The sequence below is a fragment of the Macaca mulatta genome, chromosome 19, assembly GCF_049350105.2.
Source record: "Macaca mulatta isolate MMU2019108-1 chromosome 19, T2T-MMU8v2.0, whole genome shotgun sequence".
Taxonomy (NCBI): Eukaryota; Metazoa; Chordata; class Mammalia; order Primates; family Cercopithecidae; genus Macaca; species Macaca mulatta.
The window spans coordinates 14620946-14643259 of record NC_133424.1 but is presented as its reverse complement, the minus strand read 5'-3'; the positions used below and the strand labels follow the sequence as shown (position 1 = coordinate 14643259).

The 22314-nt window shown below is 52.4% G+C and overlaps 1 protein-coding gene across 4 annotated transcripts; it reads right to left on the bottom strand.

Moving 5' to 3' along the window:
- Positions 1-104: 104 nt before the first annotated feature.
- IL27RA (interleukin 27 receptor subunit alpha) lies at positions 105-21935 on the bottom strand. Of its 4 annotated transcripts, XM_077977695.1 has the most exons (15): positions 21498-21914; positions 20985-21102; positions 15524-15621; positions 12242-12399; positions 11996-12153; positions 8863-9022; positions 8686-8759; positions 7277-7460; positions 6996-7184; positions 4172-4273; positions 3939-4097; positions 2383-2508; positions 1581-1674; positions 1307-1400; positions 105-1199 (listed from the first exon to the last, which is right to left on the bottom strand). In XM_077977695.1, the coding sequence occupies exons 4-15, from the start codon at positions 12321-12323 to the stop codon at positions 1005-1007; spliced, it is 1617 nt and encodes a 538-aa protein (XP_077833821.1). In that variant the 5' UTR covers positions 12324-12399; positions 15524-15621; positions 20985-21102; positions 21498-21914; the 3' UTR covers positions 105-1004. The 4 variants fall into 4 exon arrangements, with proteins under 4 accessions (XP_077833821.1, XP_001111176.3, XP_077833819.1 ...); XM_001111176.5 differs by lacking the exon at positions 15524-15621 and having other exon boundaries at positions 21498-21935; XM_077977693.1 differs by lacking the exon at positions 15524-15621 and having other exon boundaries at positions 20985-21156; positions 21478-21883.
- Positions 21936-22314: the final 379 nt, after the last annotated feature.

The window sequence follows — 22314 nt, the reverse complement described above, 5'->3', positions numbered from 1 at the left end:
ATCTCTTGGTGGGAAATTTGAGGCTTAACCCTGCTACAGTCAAAGATGATAATCAGTAGGAGTATAGATTGAGCTGCTGTAACAAAAAGACCTCAAAGCGACAGTAGCTATAAAAATATAAAAGTTTATTTTTCTCAGTGGTTCTGATCCATGCAGTCATTCAGGGATTCAGGTTCCTTTTCATTTCTTGCTCCACCTTCCCCTTGCGTATGGCCAAAGCTGGATCATAGGCATGTGTTATGTTCCAGCTCATAGGCAAGGAAAGTGTGTGGGGGAGCCCCCACCCAGACCCTGTGTTGCCACGTCACTTCTGACCACGTTCTGTTGCCAAGAACTCAGTCCATGCTGCACCTGGCTGCAAGGGAGCTGAGATGATGCCCAAATGCAGTACTTTTTTTCTTTTTGCTTTTTATTTATTTATTTTTAAGATAAGGTCTCATTCTGTCTCCCAGCCTGGAGTGCAGTGGTACAATCAGAGCTCCCTGCAGCTTCAAACTCCTGGGCTCAACCAATCCTCCTGCCTCAGCCTCCCAAGTAGCTGGGACTACAGATGTGTGCCATCATGCCCAGCTGATTGTTTTTGTTTTTGATGTTTCATTTTTGTAGTAAGGGGTCTTGCTCTGTTGCCCAGGCTGGTCTCAAACTCCCGGCCTTAAGTGATCCTTCCACCTTGGCCTGCCAAAGTGCTGGGATTATAGGCGTGAACCACTGTGCTGGGGTCCGAATGCAATTCTGTTATAGTGGAACAGATTTTGGCAGGCAGCCAATTTCATGTATTTTCCTTTGCTCCATCTTCCATCCATGCCTTCCCCATGGAGGCCAAGCCCTTCTCTATAGGGGTCCTTCAATCCCACCTTTGCCTGGCTGGGAGTCCTCAGGTAAGTGACTCAGACTCTCTGAGCCCTCAGTGTCTTCATCCATCAAGAGGGCTAATCCAGGACTGGAGTGCAACCTGCATGAGCATCCCTCTGGCCTGGCTGGCAGTCTCCAGCCAGAGGTGTGGTTCAGGCCAGAACCTGCGGCCTGAGGGTGCCCAGAAGGCCCAGCTCCTCAGGTGTGGGCAGGAAGTGCTTCTCATACCCAGAGTCAAGTGGGGCTGTGACCTGGGGGGGCTGGGAGGACTCCATAACCGGCGGGGGCTCCATCTCCTCCACTTCCAGGATGGGCAAGTCCGCAAGGGGCTGGGCCTCAGGCACTTGCTGGGAAGAGATGAGGAGCTTGTAATCCTGCCCCAGCCTCCCCCACCTACCCCTCACCCTCTCCCCACTGCCCCAGAGGGCTCCGACTGGCCGGCCCTTTGACTCACCTCCATGTGGGGCTGGCCTGAACTGCTGTTGGCAGGATCAGGAACCTTCTCCCAGACCCAGCGGGGCAGCACCTTGTGCCATAGGTGGTAGCACCTGGCAAGCCAGGAGGAGTCAGGGCAGCGGATCCAGATGGCCAGATGCCCCAGCCCAGGATGCAGGGTTCATGAATGTGACTGAGCCCCAAGGCTACCCTTCAAGCCCCCCTGGAAGCTCAGCGAAATGCCCAGCCGCCTTCCCCACGTGGGCAGAGATGCATGTATCTGACAGCCTCACCTTCCAGAGGTGGCCAGGCTCAGACCACACCCCATCAGGAACAAGCCCCACAAGAACAGGATGCCCGGCAGGACTTTCCACCTCAGGGTGTTATCTGGTAGGGTAGGGAAGAGATCATTCTTAATTTTTATTTTATTTTTTATTTTTATTTTTGAGACGGAGTCTTGCCCTGTCGCCCAGGCTGGAGTGCAGTGGTGCGATCTCAGCTCACTGCAACCTCTGCCTCCTGGGTTCAAGTAATTCTCCTATCTCAATCTCCCAAGTAGCTGGGATTACAGCCGCGCGCCACCACGCCTGGATAATTTTTGTATTTTTAGTAGAGACGGAGTTTCACCACATTGGTCAGGCTGGTCTCAAACTCCTGACCTCAACTGATCTACCCACCTTGGCCTCCCAAAAGTGCTGAGATTACAGGTGTGAGCCACTGCGCCTGGCAATTCTTAATTTTTTAAAGACAAGGTCTTGCTCTGTTGCCCAGGCTGGAGTGCAGTGGTGTGATCAGCATACTGCAGCCTCCAACTCCTGGGCTCAAGCGATCCTCCAGCCTCAGCCTCTCCAGGAGCTGGGACCACAGGCGCATGCTACCACATCCAGCTAATTGTTTTATTTTTTGTAGAGATGGGGTCTCACTATGTTGCCCAGGCTGGTGTTGAACTCCTGGGCTCAAGTAATTCTCCTGCCTCAGCCTCCCAGAGTGTTAGGATTACAGGGGTGAGCCACTGCACCAGCTTCCAAGTAATGACTCCAGACGCTACCTAGAGCGCATCCCCTCCCTGTGGCAATCCCATCCCAATCCCCCTACCTGGTAGATGAAGCCGGAGGATGGGACCAGGAGGGCCCTGTCCAGCGATGGTAGATGCTGTCACCCACAGCTCACAGGGACCCCAAGGAAGGTCAGGCAGGGTGACACTCTGTGTGTTGCCACTCACTGGAGAACACAACCAAAGAAGTTGGGGAGGTGGTCAAGCCTACCACAGGGCCTTTGCATGTGCTCTTCCTGCTGTCTGCAACACTTTCTCCCAGATATCAGCATGGCTCCTTCCTCATCTCTTTTAGGTCTTTGCTCAAAGGTCACTTCTTCCATGGGACTTTCCTTGACCCCGCTCTATTTGAAATTGCACCCCCTTCACCACCCACCTTCCTTGATTCTTTTTTTTTTTGAGATGGAGTCTCGCTCTGTAACACTCTGTTGCCCAGGATAGACTGCAGTGGTGCGATCTCAGTTCACTGCAACCTCCGCCTCCTAGGTTCAAGCAATTCTGCTGTCTCAGCCTCCTGAGTAGCTGGGACTACAGGTGCCTGCCACCACATCTGGCTAATTTTCATATTTTTAGTGGAGACCGGGTTTCACCATATTGGTCAGGCTGGTCTCAAACTCCTGATCTCAGGTGATCTGCCCGCCTCGGCCTCCCAAAGTGCTGGGATTATAGGTGTGAGCCACCGTGCCCAGCCCCTGGCTTCATTCTCTACTCGGCAGTTATCACCATCTTATACACTGCTTAGATATTATTTAGTTTTTCTTTGCACAATCTCGGCTCACTGCAACCTCCACCCCCTGGGTTCAAGCAATTCTAGTGCCTCAGCCTCCTGAGTAGCTGGACTACAGGCTGCGCCACCAGGCCTGGCTAATTTTGTATTTTTAGTAGAGATGAGGTTTCACCATGTTGGCCAGGCTGGTCTCAAACTCCTGACCTCAAGTGATCTGCCTGCCTTTGCCTCCCAAAGTGTGGGGATTACAGGTGTGATCCACCGTGCCAGACCTTCTATATATATATTTAAAATTACATATAGGCCAGGCACGGTGACTCAAGCCTATAGTCCCCGCACTTTGGGAGGCCGAGGCGGGTGGATCATGAGGTCAGGGGTTCAAGACCAGCCTGACCAACATGGCAAAACCCCGTCTCTACTAAAAACACAAAAATTAGCTGGGCATGGTGGTATGTGCCTGTAATTTCAGTAACTTAGGAGGCTGAGGCAGGAGAATCACTTGAATCTGGGAGGAGGAGGTTGCAGCGAGCCAAGATTGCACCATTGCACTCCAGCCTGGGTGACAAAGCAAGACTCCGTCTCAAAAAAAAAAAAAAAAAAAAAGGAACCGTACCACAGAATTTTGACATCCTTTTATCTTTTTCACTAATAAAATATGATAGGCATCTTTCAATGTCGATAAATATAGATTGGCATCCTCATTTTTAATGGCTGAATGAAAGTTCATTACATTGATAGCCAAGAGGGAATTGAGGACACTATGTATGGTCCCTGGGCCAAAGAGGCCCACGTGGGGACAAGGGGTGGGGTTGACTGATGGGTGGGTCTTGTGGGGGCTGGGAGGATAGGTTGGCAGGCAGAGAAGCTCACCATTCATGCAGACGGAGGGGCTGGTTCCACCCTGGGCACACAAGGTGTAGTGGGTGAGGTGTCCTCGAAGCTGGTGCCTTGGGACCTCTCCCCACGCTATGGCGGGGGTCCCTGGAGGGGCATCTTGGAGTCGCCAAAGCGTTGGCCCCACTAGGGGTGCTGGGGAGGAAGGCAGTAGGTCAAGGTCGGCCTGGGTTACAGGAGCCCCCCCATCCTCCAGCCCCACCTCTTACCTAGTTCCTCTCTGAACCCCCAGATGGAGGGTGCAGGGGCCAAACCCGAAGCAGAAACTGCGGTCACAGTGATTCGATAGGGGACGCCGACTGTGAAATTCCCTGAGTGACAAAGGAACAAGGACCAGTTAGAATTGGCTCTCCTGGCCGGGCGCGGTGGCTCAAGCCTGTAATCCCAGCACTTTGGGAGGCCGAGACGGGCAGATCACGAGGTCAGGAGATCGAGACCATCCTGGCTAACACAGTGAAACCCCGTCTCTACTAAAAAATACAAAACACTAGCTGGGCGAGGTGGCGGGCGCCTGTAGTCCCAGCTACTCGGGAGGCTGAGGCAGGAGAATGGCGTGAACCCAGGAGGCGGAGCTTGCAGTGAGCTGAGATCCGGCCACTGCACTCCAGCCTGGGCAAGAGAGCCAGACTCTGCCTCAAAAAAAAAAAAAAAAAGAATTGGCTCTCCTTCCCATGCCCATTTCCTACTTGCTAGGTGTCTTCATTGGGTTCCCCAGAAGGACACCCTGAGATAAGGATCTGAGTGTAAGTCATTTATCTAGGAGGTAATCCCAGAAAACCCCAATAGGGCAGCAGGGGAGTGAAATGGGGAAGGAACAAGTTCTCACTGTGGACAACTGAGACGCAGTCCCATGGGGGACCTCTTGGGGGCAGCAGAGAGCAGACATCACAGAGTCAGCCCAGCTCAGGAGGGAGCTGGGGTATTAATCCACCAAGCCTCATTAGTCATGGCTGAGGGCTGCTCCTGAGGGCTCTTAACTCCTCAATATTTCCATCTTGCTTCAGGCAAAATGCCTCAGTGACCAGAAAAAGCCCTCAGGCCAGGAAACTTAAGTGTGGGCAGCTGGGAGAGAGGCCTAAGGGCTCTGACGTGGTCAAACAGATATGAGCAGGCAACTGACAGCACCTACCGTGGTAACTGAGGCTGCTGCAGTCCCTCCTCTAAACCCTATCACATCCACATAGCCTTCCTCAACTGGGAATTTTCCATAATTGTGCCTTTGCTTCTTTGGTTCATATATCCTTGTGGGTCTTGGGACTGTGTCCTAAATTTCTCACCCAACATCTTTGCAGTTCTTCCAAGTCCTTTAATTAAGTAACTAATTAATAAAGATTTCTTGCCAGGTATGGTGGCTCATGCCTGTCACCCCAGCACTTTGGGAGGCCAAGACAGGGGGATTGCCTGAGCTCAGGAGTTCAAGAACAGCCTGGGCAACATGGAGAAACCCCACCTCTACAAAAAATACAAAAACTATCTGGGCTTGGTGGCGTGTGCCTGTAATCCCAGCTCCTCAGGACGCTGAGGTGGGAGGAATGCTTGAGCCATGGAGGTTGACGCTGCAGTGAGCTGAGATCACGCCACTGCAGTCCAGCCTGGCTGACAGAGTGAGACTCATCTCTTAAAAAAAAAAAAAAGAGATGCCAGGTGTGGTGGCTCACGCCTGAAATCCCAGCACTCTGGGAGGCTGAGGAGGGCAGATCACGAGGTCAAGAGATCAAGACCATCTTGGCTAACACGGTGAAACTCCATTTCTACTAAAAATACAAAAATACAAAAAAAAAAATTAGCCAGGTGTAGTAGCAGGCACCTGTAGTCCCAGCTACTGGGGAGGCTGAGGCAGGAGAATGGCATGAACTCGGGAGGCAGAGCTTGCAGTGAGCCAAGATCACGCCACTGCACTCCAGCCTGGGCGACAGAGCGAGACTCCGTCTCAACAACAACAACAAAAAGGCCAGGTGTGGTGGCTCACCCCTGTCATCCCATCATTTTGGGAGGCTGAGGTGGGTGGATCTCTTGAGGTCAGGAGTTTGATACCATCTTGGCCAACCATGGTGAAACCCCGTCTCTACTAAAAATAAAAAAAATTAGCTGGGCACGTCGGTAGGCGCCTGTGATCCCGGTTACTCCCTGGAGGCTGAGGCACGAGAATCGCTTGAACCCAGGAGGTGAAGGCTGCAGTGAGCTGAGATCATGCCACTGCACTCCAGCCTGGGTGACAGAGCCAGCCTCCATCTCAAAAAAAGAAAAAAAAAAAAAAAAGAAAAAAAGAAAAGTTAGGCTGGGCACAGTGGCTCACGCCTGTAATCCGAGCACTTTGGGAGGCAAAGGCAGGCAGATCACTTGAGGTCAGGAGTTGGAGACCAGCCACACCAACATGGTGAAACCCCGTCTCTACTAAAAAAAAAAAAAAAAAATTAACCGGGTGTGGTGGCACACTCCTGTAGTCCCAGCTACTCAGGAAGCTGAGTCACGAGAACCGCTTGAACCCAGAAGATGGAGGTTGCAGTGAGCTGAGATGGCGCCATTGCACTCTAGCCTGGGCCACAGAGTGGGATCTTGCCTCCAAAAATCAAAAAAAAAAAAAAAAAAAAAAAAAAAAGTCTTGCGTGAATTCACGCTACTTTATTGTTTATTTATTTATTTATTTTTTTGAGACTGAGTCTCACTCTGTCACCCAGGCTAGAGTGCAATGGCGCAATCTTGGCTCACTGCAACTCCACCTCCCAGGTTCAAGCGATTCTCCTGCCTCAGCCTCCCGAGTAGCTGGAACTACAGGTGTGAGCCGCCACGCCCCACTAATTTTTGTATTTTTAGTAGAGACAGGGTTTCACTACGTTGGCCAGGCTGGTCTCGAACTCCTGACCTCAGGTGATCCGCCCCTTTCAGCCTCCCAAAGTGCTGGGATTACAGGCGTGAGCCACCAAGCCCGGCCATCACGCTGCTTTAATCATAGCACTCCCTCTTACAAGTCCACCCATCTGTCTGCTCTGTTTTAACAGCTGGGATGGAAACCCAGGTGTCCCAGGGCCTCACCTGGTAACAGAGCACTGAAGTTCCCAGGGGGAAGCCGGACCCAGTTGAGTTTCTCCAGGGGGTCCCCATCTCGAGTCCAGTCCACTACATGCTCCCGTGGCTCCCCAGGCCCCGGTCGCCAGGTCACCAGTAGCTCCGTGCTCCCAGCGATGCTGCTGACCGCCACGCTATGGGGGGCAGAGGCTGAATCTGGAGGGTGGAGAGAAGTCGCAGCTGGCCACTCAGGAAGCCACCTCCCACCCCTCCAGGGCACCGAGCTGAGGAAGGTCACAGTCTCTCACCCAAGCAGACCAAAGAGAGGTTGGTGAGAGGCTCCCAGCTTGTGGCGTTGATAGCGGACACTCTGGCCCACTCTGCCCCGCTGGGAATAAGGGAGCCGCAGCAGGTAACTCCTTCCGGACTCAGCTCACGACCTCCAACCCAGAACCAGACTTTGTAGCTCACCTGCACACAGGGCCCTGGGGCCTGAGGGATGAAGGGAAAAAAGGGTTAATATCTCCCATTAATTAGGCACATGTATGTGTCTCCCTGAGGTCACCTGATAAACCACTGGTCAGTGAAGCTTTTTCTTGTTTTGTTTTGTTTTTTGAGACTGAGTCTCGTTCTGTTACCCAGACTAGAGTGAAGTGGCGCGATCTCAGCTCACTGCAACCTCCACCTCCCGGGTTCAAGTGATGTCCCTGCCTCAGCCTCCTGAGTAGCTGGGATTACAGGCACCTGCCATCACACCCAGCTAATTTTTGTATTTTTAGTAGAGATGGGGTTTCACCATGTTGGCACTTTGGGAGGCCCAGGAAGGTGGATCACGAGGTCAGGAGTTCAAGACGATCCTGGCCAAGATGGTGAAACCCCCAACTCTAGTGAAAATACAAAAATTAGCCGGGCGTGGTGGCAGGTGCGTGTAATCCCAGCTACTCTGGAGGCTGAGGCAGAGAATGGCCTGAACCTGGGAGGCGGAGGTTGCAGTGAGCTGAGATGAGATCACACCGCTGCACTCCAGCCTGGGCGACAGAGCGAGACTTCATCTCAAAATAAGTAAATGAATAAATAAACTCTTAGCACACTGTGTTATATTTTCTGGGGCTGAGCTCCAGTCTCGCTGTCAGGTTTTTGCATCTGCTGCCTCCGCCCGGAATATCTGCACCCATCCTCATGGCTCAGACCTCTCTGAAGCAGCTGACATTGGTGGAGACTTGCTCCATGCCCCACCCTATACTGACCATTCTAGCAACGCATCCTTGAATCTTCGAAGCAACCTCAAGGGGGCAGTATGGGAAACTCTGTCTTGTTTATGTCATTGGTGTTTTGTTGTTGTTGTTGTTGTTTTGTTTTTTGTTTTGGAGACAGAGTTTCACTCTTGTTGCCCAGGCTGGAGTGCAGTGGCGTGATCTCGGCTCACTGCAACCTCCACCTCCTGGGTTCCAGCGATTCTCCCGTCTCAGCCTCCTAAGTAGCTGGGATTACAGGTGCCTGCCACCGCTCCCAGCTAATTTTTGTATTTTTAGTAGAGATGGGGTTTCACCATGTTGGCCAGGCTGGTCTCCAACTCCTGACCTCAAGTGATCCACCCTCCTCGGCCTCCCACAGTGCTGGGATTACAAGCGTGAGCCACTGCATCCGGTCTTATGTCATTGTTATTTAGGGGATTCCTGACACGTGCAGAGAAATGTAACTGGTCCCTGAAGCTCACCTTCCACAGAAGCAAGGGTTCCTCTCCTCCAGGCGTCCCACAGAGGTTCCCTGATACCCACACATCTTTTGGAGCTGGCAAGGATGAGGAAACGGGGGAATAAATGAGTGGGACATGATTGGACAGACTCCGTGGGTGGGAAGGGCGTAGATTGAGGGCAAGCCCAGATATCCTCACCAGCAGGCGGTGTCTGGAAGGACAAAATGGGGCTCCACTCGCCCCACAAATCCTCTTCCTTCTCCATTCGGCAGCGGCCATACACTTGGTAGCCAGTGGCTAGCTCCAAATCTTGGATCTCAACAGGGGCCAGGGGTATGGTCTTCAGCTCCAGTTCCAGCTGGGGGAGAGACAGGTGAGTGTGATGGGCCCAGGGCCTGAGTCAAGGGTATTTGAACTTATCGGGTTTTTTTTGTTTTTTTTTTTGGACTTTGTTTTTCATTTTGAGACAGTCTCATTCTGTGGCCCAGGCTAGAGTGCAGTGGTGCGATCTTGGCTCACTGCAACCTCTCCCTCCTGGGTTCAAGCGATTCTCCTGCCTCAGCCTCCTGAGTACCTGGGATTACAGGCACCTGTCACCACACCTGGCTTTTTTATGTTTGTTGAGACGGAGTCTTTTTTTTTTTTTTTTTTTTGAGACAGAGTCTCGCTCTGTTGCCCAGGCTAGAGTGCAGTGGCGCAGTCTCAGCTCATTGCAAGCTCCACCTCCCGGGTTCACGCCATTCTCCTGCCTCAGCCTCCCGAGTAGCTGGGACTATAGGCACCCGCCACCACACCCCACTAATTTTTTGTATTTTTAGTAGAGACGGGGTTTCACCGTGTTAGCCAGGATGGTCTCGATCTCCTGACCTCGTGATCCGCCCGCCTCGGCCTCCCAAAGTGCTGGGATTACAGGTGTGAGCCACCGTGCCCAGCCAACTTTTGTATTTTTAGTAGAGACAGGGTTTCACCATCTTGGCCAGGCTGGTCTTGAATTCCTGATCTCAGGTGATCTGCCCACCTCGGCCTCCCAAAGTGCTGGGATTAGAGCCACTGCGCCTAGCTGGTACTTGAACTTATCTATCAGCACAGCGAGCAACTGTTTGTATTTGCCCAGGACCAAGGGGGTTTCCAGAACATGGGCCTGTCAGAAAAATTGGCACAGTCCTGAGCAGACAGAGAAAAGGTGGTCACTCTGTGTGTTAGGTATAGCAGGAAGTGGTAACTTCTATTATTATCTCATTTTATAGGTGAGGGAACTGAGGCCCAGAGAGGGAAAGTGACTAGCCCAAGGTCATAGAGCTGGTGTGCTGGAGCTGAGCACTGAGGTAGTCAGATTCCAAAGTCTGCCTCTCAGCCGGGTGAGGTGGCTCATGCCTGTAATCCCAACACTTTGGGAGGTGGAGGCAGGTGGCTCACCTGAGGTCAGGAGTTTGAGACCAGCCTGGCCAACACAGCAAAACCCCATCTCTACCAAAAAAAAACTTAACTGGGCATAGTGGCACATGCCTGTAATCCCACCTACTTGGGGGGCTGAGGTGGGAGAATCGCTTGAACCTGGGAGGTGGAGGTTGCAGTGAGTTGAAATGGTGCCACTGCACTCCAGTCTGGGCAACAGAGCGAGACTCCGTCTCAAAAAAAAAAAAAAAAAAAGGGACTGGGTACGGTTGCTCACGCCTGTAATCCCAGGACTTTGGGAGGCCCAGGCAGGCTGATCACTTGAGGTCAGGAGTTCAAGACCAGCCTGACCAACATGGAGAAACCCCGTCTCTACTAAAAACACAAAATTAGCCAGGCATGATGGCACATGCTTGTAATCCCAGCTACTCGGGAGGCTGAGGCAGGAGAATTGCTTGAACCCAGATGGCAGAGGTTACAGTGAGCCAAGATCCTGCCATTGCACTCCAGCCCGGGCAATAAGAGCAAAACTCCGTCTCAAAAAAAAAAAATTCTGGCCGGGCGCGGTGGCTCAAGCCTGTAATCCCAGCATTTTGGGAGGCCGAGACAGGCGGATCACGAGGTCAGGAGATCGAGACCATCCTGGCTAACCCGCTGAAACCCCGTCTCTACTAAAAAAAAATACAAAACACTAGCTGGGCGAGGTGGCGGGCACCTGTAGTCCCAGCTACCCGGGAGGCGGAGTTTGCAGTGAGCTGAGATCTGGCCACTGCACTCCAGCCTGGGCAACACAGCAAGACTCTGTCTCAAAAAAAAAAAAAAAATTCTGCATCTCATGTTGCTCTGAATTGCATGAATAATCATAACTCTCAACTCTTTTTTTTTCTTTTTTTGAGACAGAGTCTTGCTCTGTTGCCCAGACTGGAGTGCAGTGGCACGATCTCGGCTCACTGCATCCTCCACCTCCCAGGTTCAAGCGATTCTCCTGCCTTAGCCTCTCAAGTAGCTGGGACTACAGGTACCCATCACCACGCCCAGCTACTTTTTTGTACTTTTAGTAGAGATGGGGTTTCACCATGTTGGCCAGGCTGGTCCCGAACTCCTGACCTCAGGTGATCCACACTCCTTGGCCTCCCACAGTGCTGGGATTACAGGTGTGAGCCACCGCACCTGGCCGGATTATTTTTTAACTTCTTAGAGACAAATCTTGCTGTCCTGCCCAGGCTGTTCTCAAACTCTTGACCTCAAACAATCCTCCTGCCTCAGCCTCCTGAGTAGCTGAGACTCCAGGCATGAGCCACCATGCCCTCATAATTGTTTCACCTTTTTCGTAGAGATGAGGTCTCCCTAAGTTGCCCAGGCTGGTCTTGAACTCTTGGCCTCAAGTGATCCTCCTGCCTCAGCCTCCCAAGGTGCTGGGATTTTAGGAATTAGCCACCATGACGGGGTGATAGATTATTTTGGCAGGAGAAAAAAAAATTTTTTTTGAGACTGAGTCTTGCTCTGTCGCTCAGGCTGGAGTGCAGTGGCCCAGTCTCGGCTCACTGCAACTTCCGCCTCTCAGGTTCCAGTGAATCCTGCTTCAGCCTTCAGTAGCTGGGATTACAGGCACCTACCACCATGCCTGGCTAATTTTTGTATTTTTAGTGGAGATGGGATTTCGCCATGTTGGCCAGGCTGGTCTCGAACTCTTGACCTCAAGTGATCTGTCCCCTTTGGCCTCCCAGAGTGCTGGGATTATAGGCGTGAACCGCCGCGCCCGGCCATGGGAGGAGAATTTGTAACTGAACAAGAGGCACGTGCAGGCATTTTGTGTGGGATGCAGACAGGCTCAGGGACAGGCACAGAATGAGTCCTTGGCTGGGTCTCAGATTAGGGGATGTTGCCTCAGTCCCTGCCCAGGATAGCGTGGGGAGAAAAGGACCCCAGCACTCACCAGGGTCCAGGCCGCCTCCTGACATCTTCGGTAGTGGAACTGGCAGATCAGAACTTTATGAGACGGCCACGTAGGTGGGGCCCAATGGACAATGGCCTCCAGGGGCTCATCCTCGGAAACGTCCACGTCAGGGCCCAGCTGGGGGGCATTTGGCTTCACTGGGGAAGAGAAAACCAGGGTGTAGCGAGCCATGCCCTCCAAGAGCACCCACCCCGCATAGAGCGCCCCACCCTCCCGCCACATTACTTTGGGTTTCCAGGTTCACGAAGATGGGGGTCCAGAGAGGCTGGCCTGCCTTAGTGCCCCAGACAAGGAGCTTGTCAGACATGGTGAGCTGTTCCCGAGGAATGGCCACCCAGCTCTGCCCGGCTGCCACTGCCACAGTCTGGGTTTTGTTGGAACGGCTGTGAGGAGAGAGGCGGGGGTGAGATGTACACTCGGCTACAGCCAGGGCCACTAATAACCACCCTTGTGCCAACAGAGTGGCTGCAGCCTGCTCCGTTTGGGTTCAAATCCCACCTCTGCTGCTTCAGAGCTGTGTGACCTTGAGTAAGTAACTTAACGTCTCTGTGCGCTAGTTTCCTCATCTACAAAATGAGGGTAATAAATGTAACTGCTCTTTTTTTTTTTTTTTTTGACACAGTCACCTAAGTTGGACTGTAATGTGATTTTGGCTTACTGCAACCTCTTCCTCCTGGGTTCAAGTGATCCTGCCACCTCATCCTCCCAAGTAGCTAGAATTACAGGCGTGTGCCACCACACCTGGCTAATTTTCTTGTATTTTTAGTAGAGATGTGGTTTCACATGTTGGCTAGGCTGGTCTCGAACTCCTGACCTCAAGTGATACACACACCTCGGCCTCCCAAAGTGCTAAGATTACAGGCATGAGCCACCATGCCCAGTTGTAACTGCTCTTTTCTCTCTCTGTTTTTCTTTCTTTCCTTCCCTTTCCCTCCCTCCCTCCCTCCTCTCTCTCTCTCTCTCTCTCTTTCTTTCTTTTTTTATTTTTTGAGACGGAGTTTTGCTCTTGTTGCCCAGGCTGGAGTGCAATGGTGCGATCTTGGCTCACTGCAACCTCTGCCTCCCAGGTTCAAGCGATTCTCCTGCCTCAGCCTCCCTAGTGGCTGGAATTACAGGCATGTGCCACCACACCCGGATAATTTTGTACTTTTAGTAGAGACAGGGTTTCTCCATGTTGGTCAGGCTGGTCTCGAACTCCAACCTCAGGTGATCCGCCTGTCTCGGCCTCCCAAAGTGCTGGGATTACAGGCATGAGTCACCACGCCCAGTCCTGTTCTCTCTCTTTTTTTTTTTTAGAGACACGATCTCACTCTGTCACTGGAGTGGTGGGATCATAGATCACTGCAACCTTGAACTCCTAGGCTCAAGTAATCCTCCTGACTCAGCCTCCAGAGTAGCTGGGATAACAGCCTCCAGAGTAGCTGGGATAACAGGTGTGCATCACAGTGCCCAGCTAATTTTTAAATTTTTTGTAGAAATGGGGTCTTGCTATGTTGCCCAGGCTAGTCTCCTCTAACTCTCGGCCTCAAGCAATCACATACTGAGACCCCACATCTTTAAAAAAAATGTTTTAAAAATTAGCCAGGGGTGGTGGCGCATACCTGTGGTTCCAGCTACTTGAGAGGCTGGGGTGGGAGGATTGATTGAGCCCAGTAGGTTGAGTTGGAATCATGCCACTGCACTCCAGCCTGGGTGACAGGGTAAGACCCTGTCTCAAAAACAGCAACAAAAACACCATATATATAGAAAGAGAGAGCGAGGCCAGGTGCGGTGGCTCACACCTGTGATCCCAGCACTTTGGGAGGCCAAGGCAGGTGTATCACGAGGTCAAGAGATTGAGACCATCCTGGCCAACACGGTGAAACCCTGTCTACTAAAAATACAAAAATTAGCTGGGCGTGGTGCCGCATGCCTGTAATCCCAGCTACTTGGGAGGCTGAGGCAGGAGAATCGCTTGAACCAGGGAGTCAGAGGTTGCAGTGAGCCAAGATCGCACCACTGTACTCCAGCCTGGCAACAGAGTGAGACTCTGTCTCAAAAAAAAAAAAAAAAAGGGAGAGAGAGAGGTCTCGGTCTGTTGGCCAGACTGGTCTGGAACTCCTGGCCTCAAGCAATCCCCACCACCACCCCCCTTGGCCTCCCAGTGTTGGGATTACAGGTACGGGGAGGGCGGTGAGGTGGGGGGAGAGGGGTGGGGCAGGGGCAGGCCATCACACCCAGCCTGAGGAGACATTTGAATAAAGGCCTGAAGGAGATGAGGACAGAACCATACAGTAGCTAGAAGAACAGCATTCCAGGAAGAGGAGACACAGGGTGCAAAGGCCTGGAGGCCAAACTGTGCCTGGTGTGTTTGACAAATAGTAAGAGGGGCCAGGTGTGGTGGCTCACACCGGTAATCCCAGCACTTCAGGAGGCCGAGGCAGGCGGATCACTTGAAGCCAGGAGTTGGAGACCAGCCTGGACAACATCGTGAAACCCCATCTCTACTAAAAATACAAACATTAGCCATGTGTGGTGGCAGACGCCTGTAGTCCCAGCTACTTGGGAGGCAGGAGAATCGCTTGAACCCGTGAAATGGAGGTTGCAGTGAGCCGAGATTGAGCCACTGCACTCCAGCCTGGGCAACAGAGCCAGACTCTGTCTCAAAAAAATAAATAAATAAAAATAATAAGGAAATGAAATAAGTTTGTCCAACGGACATCTGTCTTCCCAATGCAGCACTACTCACAATAGCCAATATATGGAATGTGTCCATCACCAGATGTATGGATCAAGAATATGTGGGGCTGGGCGTGGTGGTTGACGCCTGTAATCCCAGCATTTTGGGAGGCTGAGGTGGGCAGAGTTCGGGTCGGGAGTTTGAGACCAGCCTGACCAACATGGTGAAACCCCATCTCTACTAAAAATACAAAAATTAGCCAGGCCTGATGGTGCATGCCTGTAATCCCAGTTACTCAAGAGGCTAAAGCTGGAGAATCGCTTGAACCCAGGAGGCGGAGGTTGCAGTGAGCTGAGATTGGCCATTGCACTCCAGCCTGAGCGACAGAGCGAGACTTTGTCTCAAAAGAAAAAAAAAAAAAAGGCCGGGTGCGGTGGCTCAAGCCTGTAATCCCAGCACTTTGGGAGGCCGAGACGGGCGGATCACAAGGTCAGGAGATCAAGACCATCCTGGGTAACACGGTGAAACCCCGTCTCTACTAAAAAATACAAAAAAAAAAAAACTAGCCGGGTGAGGTGGCGGGCGCCTGTAGTCCCAGCTACTCAGGAGGCTGAGGCAGGAGAATGGCGTGAACCGGGGAGGCAGAGCTTGCAGTGAGCTGAGATCCGGCCACTGCACTCCAGCCTGGGCGACAGAGAGAGACTCTGTCTCAAAAAAAAAAAAAAAAAGAAGAAAATGCACTGCGCGGGTGGATCACTTGAGATGAAGAGTTTGAGATCAGCCTGGCCAACATGGTGAAACTCAGCTCTATAAAAATACAAAAATTAGCCATATGTGGAGATGCGCACCTGTAATCTCAGCTACTTGGGAGGCTGAGGCAAGAGAATCGGTTGGACCGTGGAGGCGGAGGTTGCAGTGAGCTGAGATCGCGCCACTGTACTCCAGCCTGGGCGACAGAGCGAGTAGATGGAAATGGAGAACAATATGTTACGTGAAATAAGACACGGAAAGACAAACACCACATGTTTTCACTGATACATGGAATCTAAAACATTTGAACTCCTCCTAGAGGCAGAGTAAACTGGTGACTACAGAGGCTGGGAGAGAAAATCATGGTCAAAGAATACAAAATTACAGGCTGGGCATAATGGCACCTGTAATTCCAGCATTTTGGGAGGGCAAGGTGGGAGGATCGCTTGAGCCCAAGAGTTCAAGACTAGCTTACGCAACAGAGCAAGACTCTGTCTCTACCAAATAAATTATTTATTTATTTACTTTTAAAATTATTCTTACTTTTTTCCCTTCTCTTCCTCTTCTTCTTCTTCTTATTCTTTGTTTCTTTCTTTCTTTCTTTTTTTTTTTTTTTTTTTTTTTGAGACGGAGTCTCGCTCTGTCGCCCAGGCTGGAGTGCAGTGGCGCGATCTCGGCTCACTGCAAGCTCCGCCTCCTGGGTTTATGCCATTCTCCTGCCTCAGCCTCTTGAGTAGCTGGGACTACAGGCGCCCGCCACCGCGCCCGGCTAATTTTTTGTATTTTTAGTAGAGACGGGGTTTCACCGTGGTCTCGATCTCCTGACCTTGTGAACCGCCCGCCTCGGCCTCCCAAAGTGCTGGGATTACAGGCGTGAGCCACCGCGCCCGGCCTCTTTCTTTTTTTTTAATAGAGATGGTCTCACTATGTTGCTCAGGCTGGTCTCCAACTCCTGGGCTCAAACCATCCTCCCGCCTCAGCCTCCCAAAGTGCTGGGATTACAGACGTGAGCTACCACTACAAAAAAATTTTTAAAATGAATGGCACATTCCTGTGTTCCAATTACTGGGGAGGCCGAGGAGGGAAAATGGCTCGAGCTAGGAGTTTGAGGTTGCAATGAGCTATGATCGCACCACTGCCCTCTATCCTGGGTGACAGAGCAAGACCTCTTCCCAAAATAAATAAAATCAATACATAAATCAAAAAAACTAAAATAAAAATAGAAAAGAAGGAACTTATCTGACTCCCCAATCCCTGCACCAATTAAAACTAGGCCCCCCGCCGGGCTCAGTGGCTCATGCCTGTAATCCCAGCACTTTGGGAGGCCCAGGTGGGTGGATCATCTGAAGTGGGGAGTTCAACACCAGCCTTATCAACATGGAGAAACCCCGTCTCTACTAAAAATACAAAATTAGCCGTGCGTGGTGGCACATGTTTGTAATCCCAGCTACTCGGGAGGCTGAGGCAGGAGAATTGCTGGAACCCGGGAGGCGGAGGTTGCAGTAAGCAGAGATCAAGCCATTGCACTCCAGCCTGGGCAACAAGAGCGAAACTCCATCTCAAAAAAAAAAACTAGGCCCCCTTCTGGAGGTGAATGGTAACCAGGAAAGCACCATGGGAATGTACTTAATGCCACTGAACTGGACACTTAAAAATGGTTAGGATCGTAGATTTTGGCCAGGCACAGGGACTCACGCCTGTAATCCCAGCACTTTGGGAGGATGAGGGAGGTGGATCTCTTGAGCTCAGGAGTTCAAGACCAGCCTGGGCAACATGGTAAAACTCTGTGTCTACTAAAAAATATATTTAAAAAATTAGCTGGGCATGGTGGTGTATGCCTGTAGTCCCAGCTACTTAGGAGGCTGAGGTGGGAGGATCACCTGAGCCTGGGAAGTTGCTGCAGTGAGCTGACTGCCCCAGCCTGGGTGACAGGAGTAAGACACTGTTCCCAAAATAAATTTTTTTTTTTTTTTTTTTTTTTTTTTTTTTTTTTTTTTGAGAGACGGAGTCTCGCTCTGTGGCCCAGGCTGGAGTGCAGTGGCCGGATCTCAGCTCACTGCAAGCTCCGCCTCCCGGGTTCACGCCATTCTCCTGCCTCAGCCTCCCGAGTAGCTGGGACTACAGGCGCCCACCACCTCGCCCGGCTAGTTTTTTGTATTTTTTTAGTAGAGACGGGGTTTCACCGTGTTAGCCAGGATGGTCTCGATCTCCCGACCTCGTGATCCGCCCGTCTCGGCCTCCCAAAGTGCTGGGATTACAGGCTTGAGCCACCGCGCCCGGCCAATAAATTTTAAAAATATCGTAAGTTTTATGTTGTGTGATTTTTTTTTTTTTTTTTTAGACAGAGTCTCGCTCTGTCACCCAGGCTGGAGTACAGTGGTGCGATCTCAGCTCACTCCAACCTCTGCCTCCCGAGTTCCAGCGATTCTCCTGCCTCAGACTCCCAAATAGCTGGGAGTACAGGCATGTGCCACCAAGTCTGGCTGATTTTTGTATTTTTAGTAGAGACGGGGTTTCACCATGTTGGCCAGTCTGGTCTCCAGCTCCTGACCTCAGGTGATCCACCTGTCTCGGCCTCCCAAAGTGCTGGGATTACAGGCGTGAGCCACCGTGCAGGGCCTGTTGTGTGTATTTTAATCATTATTATTAAAAAGAAAAAAAAAATCCAGGACCTCTGTCTCCCATTCTTATCTTTCACTGGCCCTTTTCCTCTTCCCTCACTTAGCCCAATTTGAAATTATGAGTTTCCAGGTACGATTCATCATGAAGAAACACAGGTCTCTTCCTTGGACTGTGGGCAGGGCTTTCTGTCTACCTCTTTCACTGCAGCATCCCCAGCACCACACTGAATAATCTTTTAACATGCTCAGAGAGGTTAAGCGACTTGCCTGATGTCACACAGCAATAAAGAACAGCTTCACATTATGAAGCAACTTTCTCCTTGCCAAGCACCTAACTCTTTGAACACTCAGACTCAACCTTCAGAGGCAGATTCCATTATTATTTCCGTTTTTATTTTTTATTTTTATTTTTATGTTTTTGAGACGGAGTCTCACTCTGTTGCCAGGCTGGAGTGCAGTGGTGCGATCTTGGCTCACTGCAACCTCTGCTTCCTGGGCTCAAGCAATTCTGCTGCCTCAGCCTCCTGAGTGACTGGGAGTACAGGCATGCACCACTAGACCTGGCTAATTTTGTATTTTTAGTAGAGATGGGGTTTCACCATGTTGGTCAGGCTGGTCTCGAACTCCTGACCTCGTGATCTGCCTGCCGCGGCCTCCCAAAGTGCTGGGATTACAGGCGTGAGCTACGGCGCCAGCCATTTTTTTTTTTTCCAAGACGGAGTCTCCCTCTCTCGCCCAGGCTGGAGTGGAGTGGCGTGATCTTGGCTCACTGCAAGCTCTACCTCCCAGGTTCACACCATTCTCCTGCCTCGGCCTCCCTAGTAGCTGGGACTACAGGCGATCGCCACCACAACCGGCTGATTTTTTTTTTTTTTTTTTGTATTTTTTAGTAGAGACGGGGTTTCACCGTGTTAGCCAGGATGGTCTCGATCTCCTGACCTCGGGATCCACCCGCCTCAGCCTCCCAAAGTGCCGGGATTACAGGCGTGAGCCACCGCACCCGGCCTGGCCATTTTTTATTTAAAAAAATTTTTTTGAGACAGAGTCTCATTCTGTCACCCAGGCTGGAGTGCAGTGGCACAATCTTAGCTCACTGCAACCTCTGCCTCTTGGGTTCAAGTGATCCTCCCACCTCAGCCTCCCGAGTAGCTGGGATTACTATAGCTGGTCTTGAACTCCTAACCTCAAGTAATCTGCCCACCTCAGCCTCCCAAAGTGCTGGGATTATAGGCGTGAGCCACAGCGCCTGGCCTATTTCCCTTTATTTATATTATAGTTTATGTTTTTTAACAGAGGGGCTCTCGGCCAGGCGCGGTGGCTCACACCTGTAATCCCAGAATTTTGGGAGGCCGAGGCAGGTGGATCACCTGAGGTCAGGAGTTCAAGATCAGCCTGGTCAACATGGTGAAACTCCCCCCACCCCTACTAAAAATACAAAAATGAGCCAGGCATGGTGGCACATGCCTGTAATCCCAGCTATTTGGGAGGCTGAGGTAGGAGAATCGCTTGAACCCAGGAGGTGAAGGTTGCAGTGAGCCAAGATCGCACCATTGCACTCCAGCCTGGGCAACAAGAGTGAAACTCCATCTCAAAAAAAAAAAAAAAAAAAAGGCCGGGCGCGTGGCTCAAGCCTGTAGTCCCAGCACTTTGGGAGGCCAAGACGGGCGGATCACGAGGTCAGGAGATCGAGACTATCCTGGCTAACACGGTGAAACCCCGTCTCTACTAAAAAAAAATATAGGCCGGGCGCGGTGGCTCAAGCCTGTAATCCCAGCACTTTGGGAGGCCGAGACGGGTGGATCACGAGGTCAGGAGATCGAGACTATCCTGGCTAACACGGTGAAACCCCATCTCTACTAAAAAATACAAAAAACTAGCCGGGCGAGGTGGCGGGCGCCTGTAGTCCCAGCTACTCGGGAGGCTGAGGCAGGAGAATGGCGTAAACCCGGGAGGCGGAGCTTGCAGTGAGCTGAGATTCGGCCACCGCACTCCAGCCTGGGCGACAGAGCGAGACTCCATCTCAAAAAAAAAAAAAAAAAGAGGCCGGGCGCGGTGGCTCACGCCTGTAATCCCAGCACTTTGGGAGGCCGAGGCGGGCGGATCACAAGGTCAGGAGATCGAGACCACGGTGAAACCCCGTCTCTACTAAAAATACAAAAAATTAGCCGGGCGCGGTGGCGGGCGCCTGTAGTCCCAGCTACTCAGGAGGCTGAGGCAGGAGAATGGCGTAAACCCAGGAGGCGGAGCTTGCAGTGAGCCGAGATCGCGCCACTGCACTCCAGCCTGGGCGACAGAGTGAGACTCCGTCTCAAAAAAAAAAAAAAAAAGAAAAAAGAAAAAGAAAAGAAAAGAAAAAGAGACGGGCTCTCTAAAACTCTGAACTCTTGAACTCCTGGGCTCAAGCGATCCTCCCGCCTCAGCTTCCCAAAATGCTGGGATAACAGGTGCAAGCCACCTCTCCTGGTCCTATGATTGCTATTTAACAGAGAAATGTAAAGGAGCCTCAAAGAGGGAAAGTGATTTGCTCAGGGTGACACAGCAGAGAAACGAGGGAAGCTAGAATTGAAGGGCTTCGGAGTGGAGGAGTATTGGGGGAGGGGGGCAGACTCCTGAGACTTTTCTTTTTTCTTTTTTTTCTTTTTTTTTTTTAATTGAGACAGTCTCACTCTGTGCCCCAGGCTGGAGTGCAGTGGTGAGATCTGAGATCACTGCAACCTCCGCCTCCCGGTTCAAGCGACTCTCATGCCTCAGCCTCCTGAGTATCGGGGACTACAGGCGGGCGCCACCGCCCCCGGGTAACTTTTTTTGTATTTTTAGTATAGACAGGGTTTCACCATGTTGGCCAGGCTTGACTCCTAGAACCTTTCAACCATGGCAGTCTGGGACCTGAGCGGCCACCTCCAAAGCTTGTTTCCCCACGTCACCTCCCTGTACTCACTACTTTTGGCTCTGAAAGTGTAACTCGGAGGGGGCTCCCAGGTCCCCAAGAGGCTCCCACGAGCAGTTCAAGTCGCCCAAGGGTCCAACTCCGTAGCACTGCAGTGGCCCGGCGCTGCCTGGAGAGGGAGTCAGAGGGTCTCAGGAAAGGGGGTCGAATCCCCCACTTCCGCCTGCGCACCCCAGAACTTGGACTTCTGACAATTGCAAGGTGGGGGGCTTAGGGAAATGAGCAGCAGGAAGCCTCCCCAGGTTCCGTGCAAACCCCCCCTTTCCCTGTGCTCGCCACATCCTGTTAACCACCCGGAGAGCTCCCCCACCCCGCCCCGGGGCTCCGGTTCGACCTTGCTGCCGCCCATTCCCCAGTGTCGCCGGGTCCCTGCCCCGGGGGAGCCGAGTGGCGCCTGCACCTCTGCCTTTCGCTCCGCAAACGCGTGGCTTATCCTAGAGCATTGGCGCCTTCGCGGGGAGAGCAGCGTTAGCACCCGGGACACGAGCTCCCTCCAGCACTCACCCTGGGGACGCGTCCGCTGGAAAAGCAGCCACAGCAGAGGCAGCAGCGCCAGCTTGGGCAGCGGCCACGGCCAGAAAGGGGCGCCCCTGCCTTCCCGCATGGCGCCCCCCGCGCGTCCCGAGTCCGGCCCAGCCCTGCCGGGCCCGCGCGGCTGCGCTGCTCGGCTCCCAGCTCTGGGTACAGCGCCCGAGGCGGCAACGGGAAGCCGAGCCACCCCTGCAGCCGCCTCCGCACCTTTCGCTCCGGGTCCCCGCCCCTTCCCCGCGACGGAAAGTCCCCGCTGGGGCTGCTGAGGGGGAGTGGGGAGGCGGCCTAGGGCGTCTGGGGGTGGGGGCCTCCGAGGGAGGGTACCGCGTACCGCGCATCCCTGAAACCTGTCCTACGCCCAACAACCGCGCGCGCGCGCACACACACACACACACACACACACACACACACTGTCTGCCAGTCTTGGAATTTTTATTATTGGAGTTTGGGAAGATTCTAATGTGCCCAGAGCTCTCCTACGGGGGCCACCTGCCACCTTCTCTGGGGTCCACAGCCTTGGAACTTTGTCAGGGGAGTTGGAGGAGAGGGGATGGAAAGCAGGGAAAAGGAAGCTTGCGTGCAAAGGCTGGACTAAGACAGAGGCTTAATTTGAGCTGGCCACAGTTTGGACTGGGCAGGGGGCAGGGGTCACTGTGTGGCCTGTCTGGGTAGAATAGGGACCCAGTTGTGGCAGTGCAGTCACAGGCAAACGCATAGTTAGGGTTGGGGAGAGGTCAGAGGTCAGGATCAGGGGTCCCCACTTGTCCAGGCAGGGGCACAGCTTGCTCAG

Coding starts and splice junctions, on each gene's coding strand:
- IL27RA (XM_001111176.5), bottom strand. CDS start 21,597: ATGCGGGAAGGCAGGGGCGCCCCTTTCTGGCCGTGGCCGCTGCCCAAG. Junction 9,023..11,995: donor AGGAGGCGGCCTGGACCCTG/GTGAGTGCTGGG, acceptor TCTCTCCCCCAG/CTGGAACTGGAGCTGAAGAC. Junction 4,098..4,171: donor GGGGTTCAGAGAGGAACTAG/GTAAGAGGTGGG, acceptor CTTCCTCCCCAG/CACCCCTAGTGGGGCCAACG.